Raw genomic sequence first — 7,890 nt, forward strand, 5'->3', positions numbered from 1 at the left:
GTTCCAAATTCTTCGACCCTTCGACACCCGACTAAATCTAAGAACATAATAAATGCAGCCTGACTTATTTGAATTGTGCGCGGGAGAAATTAATTCTTTATCGTTATTAAGGAAGTTAAAAAATCAAGGTTCTTATTTTTATAAACACGCGGCCTCAATACAACTGAATCATAATTGGTTTTGAAGATAAAACTCAACTGTTTAATTTTGAAAAACAAAATAATAAAAACATAGGGATCCGGGTTGCCGAATTTACTGTAACTACCATTTATTACTGATAATTTTCGAGGGAGAAGGAACGTAAATAAATCGTCGGGTATTCGAAATACATTAATTTCTTGACAAAACAAGTATTGACCCTTAAATCGGCTTGTTCAGACAATCCAACACCTCCACTTTCATGCACTCAAAAGTTCTCAAATCATTTCTGGTTTCTGTCTGTTTTTCGGAAGTATACACATTTCCTAAACCATCTGGTTTCATCTGCTTATATTTTCGCAAAGAAAATGTTGTGTACAGAAAATGTAGTTAAATTTAATGAAAACTCTTTCATATTGTATGAATTCTTATTTTAATTTCTATTTTAAAGTTCGAATATTACCACACGCGTGTTATTCGCTTGGTTCAACTGGTCGTTGTTTGAGATATTAAGACTTCCTCTTTAGAGGCTCGAGACCCTTGAAGAAGATCACTCCAATAAAAGGGTATCTCGAACTGGTGTTATATAGGACAAAAGTCTGCAACAGAACAGATTCATTGAATGAAACTTTTGATTTCTTTGAAGACATGTTAAGACTATCTGTCTGTTCTTTCGGTAGGTTGTTTGAAACAGCGTGACGTAACTTCCTGTGAAAAAACAGTCGACATTCACTTCATTCAGTTACTCTGACGAGAAAATAGTTACATAGTTAACAATTTAGTTTGGTGACGTTAAAATTGTTTTGTGTTAAAATCGTGAATAACGCAGGTAAAGCTCTAATGGTATTCCTATACATTTTTAGTACCCCTGGATAGTATCACATAAACTACATTAGCAGTAACACCCATTTTTCTTTGCTGTGGAAGTCCATGGCAATTTTCATATCAGCCAAATTAAACAGTCCTGCATTTTGACTTACTAGTCGAACAAGTAATAACTGTCAACCGGCGACAGAGCAATTATGTATAATATAAGTGTCATCATTAATTCTTAATTTGGGATTGCCAGGAATTTAAAATTAGTCATCCAAGGCAAATATAAGCCACAATGGAATGGTTTAAGACAAATTTTAAGCACACATGTGAAATACTTCCCCGTCGAAAAAAACCCGCATCAAATAACAGCAGACAATTACATTAATTTTAGATACAGTCAACATTTGTGCATGTACTCTAACATTTCGTGACAGTTAAGCAAATAGTAGTAAATCAATAAACGATACAATTTAAAACAGACTTAAACTAAAACTTAAAATTTGACCGAACTTAAAGTCTCCCAATTCTCTGCTGGAATTTTGCCCAATACAACGGAAGCTGGAAAGGATGCTTTTCGAAATTTATTTTAGAAACGTACATTTATAAGTGTCGTGAATATATTTAATGCATGTAACATACATAATCTGAAAAACGTTTGTTTGGGAATTTTACAATGACCAACACTATGATCGCCTTGACAATACAAATATAAATTCATTTCAGTAGAAATACTAACGGTCCATTTGAAAAATGAACCTAAACATAGTAAAGGCTTTTTACTCATAACTTTATACATAAATGAAAAAGTAAGACTCAAGATTAAGGATGCGTAAAGCTTTTTATTACTCTAAATATATTATATTTATGACTTTTCTCTTGTCATGCCTATGTATAGCTTCTTTTCGTAAATACATAATGTAATATTGAATTATGGAAACAATAACTTAAACTTTTTCAACTTTTTATACACTTAATACCGATTATGTTGAAAACAAAGCAGACACTATACACATATACAATATTCAAATCACGAAATGGTAAGCTATATTTAAGCAGCTTATTGTGTAAAACGTTGAAGTTGTACGAAGACTAAATTTAGTCTGAATAAGTATAAGAATAATTTATATAAGAAAATATAGTCTTTGCATAAATAATTGGTTAGTATTAATTAGTGGGTATATATTGACCAATCAATATACTTTGGGTCTACAACCAACCCCCCAAAAAAGATCAATTTATACAACTGGTATCAGGTCAATACATATACAACACAAGTTTTTGCTCTTGGTAAACATGGCAAGTAACTCTCTTTCAGAACTTATATCTCTACATATAAACAGGTGTGTTGTCAATCTGAATAAGCTTTTCCTTCACATCATCCCAGAACGCCGGTTGATCGGCTTCATTGTTTGGATAATCGATCACCTCCTGCACACAGATTTCCTGTAATGATCTTGGCAAGGACAGAGACCCATTATCTGTATCCAAAACCATCGTCAAACACATGCGTTTGTCCCGTTGGTGCATTTCTTCATGTGCCATATGCATCAGGACCTTCCACTCCTCTGTGCTAAGACAGCCACTTTTAGAGACTACACAAAGTAGCGCTCGACTGACGTGAAGTGCGTTTCCGATTACATTGTACATGTTCTGGCCAGGAAGGATATCATCGTTTTGCAGGAAAAGTTTGCAGCCTTTTTCACGAAGTTTTGGGGCCAGATGTTCCATTAGAAACTCCTTATCTTCTTCAAACGATGCAACGTAAACATGGTACTTGTATCCGAACATGAAAGGATCGCGGTTATCAAGTGACGTATAACCTTTTCTGGATTCCGATTTATTCCAGCTCACGTAGAACCAATATCGTATTCTCCATCTGTATCTATGTACTATACCGGCAATTATAATGTTCACAGCAATAGCCATTACAACATTAAGAATAACAATGAGATAAGTATATGATGTGCAAATCTTTTCAAGATATTCTATCTGAGTGTTCATTTGGTTTTTGTCAGAAATGTTAACATTGGACATGTCTTTAAGCAAGCAATACGACACACGTACATACAGCGTGGAACCGTTTTCCATATTGGAATGAATCCATTTCAGAAAGTCCAGATTTTCACACTTGCATTCAATCGGATTTTCTCTTAGATCTATTATTAATTGTCCGCTTTCGCGTTGGTTAAGGATATTAGGAATATAAACTTTCCACAAGGGCTCTGATAATACTCGAATGTTATTTCCACTAAGGTCTAAATACTGAAGTTGTGTCAGATGGGAGATATTTATCTCAAAATCCATCATAACATTCTTACATAGCCTCAAATGCCTTAGGTTTCTTTGACTTTTAAACATATCCAGATGAATTTTAGATAATTTATTGTTTGAAATGTTAAGAACTTCTAGTTCAAGATTATCCTCAAAAAGCGGAGTTTTTGCAATTGAGCCAGAAAGGAAATTATTCGATAAATCCATGTTCTTTACGGTTTTAAATCTCGAAAAGAAATCAGGTTCTACATGATTACAAAAGTTGAAGCTCAAGTCGATATTTTCAATGACTTGTAAGCCGTGGATTGGTCCTTCCCAGCAGTATAACATGCACCCAGCCGCCTTTACAGTTTTAAGACTGTTGTTCTTGTGAACATAAAACTCATAGATAGGCACTCCCAGATTGCTGAAGCTGATGTCGATTTCTTCCATTTCTGGTGGTAACAGTCCGGTACATGCTGCCGGTGGAATGTGATAAGTTCCCTTTGGGCAACGATCTCCAGAGCTAAGTAATTTGCGAGTCGTCTGAACAGGGTCAAAATTACTCGCCATTCTTTTTTCGGCTCTGAAGAACATGTCATGTATATACTGTTTGTATTTGGTCCTCTCGCTGTCACCAAACTTATGCTTACCTGCGCCAATGTGGCTCCAAAAGTTGAAATCCAAATCGAAATAATTGTACGATATATCAAGATGTTTCAGATGTTTCATTTTCTGCGCATAGAATATGTAATACCCCATGGAGAATCGGTTAAAACTAAGATCTGCACTTATAATAGATGGTAGTTTTTCGAACACGTCCTCCTTTACAGCTTTGATCTTATTTCGTCGCATTGATAGATGCTTTAGATTCAAGTGAGCCAGATTCTCCGCCATTTCTTTTGTTATTATGAGGTCGCACTCCAGACAATATGGATTTACTATATTATCAATAATTAGCTCATCCAACCCACTTTTTAAGCTTTTAAGATAGGTTGTTACATTACTTTTACCGAGTTTGGTATTATATGAAAAATCCAACAGTTCCAGTCTAGATGTCAAACCCAAAAAGGCGTCGGGATGAATTTCTGTCAATCCACAGTTGGAGATAGTCAGTCTCTTCACATTGATGAGATTAGTTAAAGAGTTATTTCTAATAATACCGATAAAACAAAACTCAGTCCATAACCACGATGGGTCGACCTTTCGCCCAGATATTTTCAGTGTTTTTAGACTGGTCAGGTTTCGAAATACCTCCCCAAATGTAGCATTAGGAAGACCGTCGAGCCATAATTCTTCTAGGGTTGTCAGTTTGGCTAGTGCTTTGTCCGCATACCCCTTCCCTTCATTGTATGTTCCTGTCGTTTGAAACATGAGTAAACTTTTTAAGGATGTCAAATTAGAAAATATATTTTCATCCGTATCACCATTAAATGGGGACCGACTGTTTTTAGATAGGTTAAGATTTTCCAAATTTGACAGGCCTTTGAATGTTTCAGAAGTCAATACACTGTATTTGAATGCGCCTAGACCGGTGTTGTATAAGTCCAGTGATTTTAATTGTCTAAATTCCTGGAAAGGAGATACAGTAATCCTCGTCAAGTTCTTGAGAACATTCACTGACATATTTAGACTTATGATTGAATTCTTTCTAATGCGATTAAAGCTTGGAACGGCGGTTAAGTTTCTATTCGAACAGTTCACAAGTAGCTCGTTATTTTCATTTTTAATGCAGGAACAAGGAGGACATGGAACATCTGTGCCGCCAACATTTTGCGATAATTGTAAAATGAGCAAAACAGCTACCGTGGTGAAAATTCCGGACGTCATGACTGGTCCTAAATCTGAAATAAAACCATATCATAATAATTATTTTTAGTAATTGTCGACGCTAACGTCTCTGTATCATAATTTGTTTTGGGCAATTATAAAAGAAATCAAATAAAAAACAACAACAGCACAATGCATTCTTAGAAAAATGGCTCATATTAAATGAAGTATTAAATAAAGTTTTATTTTTCTATTATAGCAAAGAAATGGACATCCTGATAACTAACATACCTGTTATCTAGAGGCAGTTCGATCAGTCTGGTATAAGTTTGCTGTCAAATCTGCAGGAAGTTTTATCTTCTTAAACGTAATTTGCTAGGCAGAATAATCGTCTGATTCTAAAACAAATCGTTAATATCTTCCTTATCAAGTTTCATTTGATCCCAAAGTTTCAAAATCCTTACTGAATGGCTGTAGTTTTCGATAAGATTTGTACGTTGACAATTAAGATGAGGTTGAAACGCACTAGTCTAAGAAACCGGTGGTTAATTGTTCGAGTAACTCAACCGGCGCATTTTTAGAACCGGCTTAAGGTTATAATATGATACCCAATGGTACAAGTTGATAACATACTTTGTACTTTGCAAAGAAATTGAAGTGAGTATTACATGTGTTGTGAAAACATACGTATACACGCAGGATTAGAGAAGCACGTGACTTATAAGTGCGTATAATTTACATATTCCGTTTTGTTTTGAAGATTTTAATTTGAGTTATTTTTCCATCAAAAATATATAAACGATAATAAAACTGCAATGCAATGCATTGTCGAAGTCTACAGTTTACGCGTGAATATTTCATGCTTGCAAGCTTATAAATACAAGGGAGATATGTCCATGAAATTTAAACTTAAATTCCAACGTTTTAAAAACCATCAATTCTTCCAATGCTGCCTAGGTAGTTTATACAATATGCTGATTTACATTCAATTTATAATTGATTTACATGTTTTAGATATCAAAACACAGTTTGTGTATTTATACGAGAAAAAAACATTTCTTAATAGAGTTATGTCGGATTGTTCATTTTCGGTAGCATAATAAAACTACTGAACATATAAAAGCAATTGAATTTTGATTTCGTGTATGCTATTTTATTTTAATAATTTTTCGTTGGATGTTTTATATTTTCAAAAAGTAAAACAGATAGCTCACTCACTTGGTGTCATTTACCCTAAAGCACGAAATAAATATATTATTCATCCCACCACATATTTAAAAACTATTTCCAGTTTCAGCACATAAACTCCGCCGAGCAAGCTACATTTACCGCATGTAGCAGGAATTTAATGTTATGAAATTCTTCTTTCAGAAGATTTGTGGCGGGCGTTAAGGAATAAAAATTAGAAAAATATTAAAAGGCGGACATTAAACGCAAGTTTGATTAATTTTGCTTGATGTTCATTAAAACAACTTTCGGCAATTAATCAATATGTGTATCCTATTTTTTTCGCACAGTACAGTCACAACCATTCGGAACTCTTCAGCCATTTCAAACGAAAACAACCTCAGATGTTTATGGACGATTTACAATGTCTTATATCTGTACACTTTATCTACGCTCCAAGTAGACCGAGTAGTAAGTTCAATTTAGAAATTAAACTTAATGACGTAACTCTTGGAAATCTTAATTATGTTTGCATAATAAACTTAACTGCCAATTAATTTAAACTTAGATATATAAATATAACCTAAACACTACAATTAATTAATATAATAATTAAAACTATACGGACTACTTCTACTGATATGCCTGCATACATCTAAGGTTCTTTTCAATAGCAAATGGCAGTGGAATTCCGAATGAGTCAAGACGCCTTCTTATAAACAGCATATCGTAAGGTATCCGGTGTTCATATAAAGTAATCAGGTTATAGAGCCATTGGTAATGCTATAATTTTTATATCTGGTGACCTCGTTTACAATGTGTGTATACCACGTGATAAATTACGTCATAAATGCTACGTCGGAAGGCAACATTTTGCTTATAATGAAGTCTTAAAACATAAGAACTTCATTTTTCTTTCACAAATTTAAATGAATCAAAGGGCAGTCGCTTACAAGCACCCACCTTTGTTTCATTGGCGGAGTTTGATTAGGTGATTAGTTTCCTCAAACACTCCGATGCACCTCGATAAGTGCTCCTTCAGGCGGCGATTTTGTAAAAAGGTTTGTCGAAGTGTTTTCAGAAACTAAACTGTCAATCAAACTCTGGTTAAAGACCACCTCAGGTTTCTAATCGGGGACCGGGGTCGATAAAGTTTCTATACGCTTTTCTCACAATCGAGCTGAAAGCAATTAGTATAAACTTCTTATCAAGATATCGTCGCGTCACAAACTGCTGCAAAATTAATGATCCTATGGTTGGTCTTTTAAAACTTCCACTTTCGGTTAAAATAAACAATCCCTTGTTTGCGTTTAACTGTCAAAATGGTATGTTTTAAACATCCTCAATTCATAAAAAACACATGGTAATTCCATAACTTAATACAGTTTTCAATTTGTCTAGACCCTCTGAACTAGAACACATTTCTTGTGACATTTTATTTATTCCAATATATTCAAAAAACATTACCTAAACATGTATACTAATTTGTGTGTAGTAACAACGGATTTACGAGGTGCAGATAAACTCTGCTCTTGAGCCTATGTTAGAAAAAAAAGAGTTAAAAGGCCGACAGTTCAATAAAAGGCTAAATGCAACACATATTGAGTTTGTCATGAGTTTAAGATTGAGATAAATATAAGAACATGTGGTATATTTATAAATAACAGAAATAGCCATCTCCGTCAAACGCGACAAACCTCTGAACAGCCATTATCTCCTATCCATTGTAATAATTTGTTAAAGCTAGTT

General features: G+C 34.2%; 1 protein-coding gene across 1 annotated transcript; it reads right to left on the minus strand.

The window, feature by feature from the left end:
- Positions 1–1,554: 1,554 nt before the first annotated feature.
- Positions 1,555–6,294, minus strand: LOC128217242 (toll-like receptor 4). Its single transcript, XM_052924247.1, has 3 exons — positions 6,193–6,294; positions 5,266–5,372; positions 1,555–5,048 (listed from the first exon to the last, which is right to left on the minus strand). Exon 3 carries the CDS (start codon positions 5,032–5,034, stop codon positions 2,281–2,283), a length of 2,754 nt encoding a protein of 917 aa, XP_052780207.1. The 5' UTR covers positions 5,035–5,048; positions 5,266–5,372; positions 6,193–6,294; the 3' UTR covers positions 1,555–2,280.
- Between the last annotated feature and the right edge of the window lie 1,596 nt (positions 6,295–7,890).

The sequence above is a fragment of the Mya arenaria genome, chromosome 2, assembly GCF_026914265.1.
Source record: "Mya arenaria isolate MELC-2E11 chromosome 2, ASM2691426v1".
Classification (NCBI taxonomy): Eukaryota; Metazoa; Mollusca; class Bivalvia; order Myida; family Myidae; genus Mya; species Mya arenaria.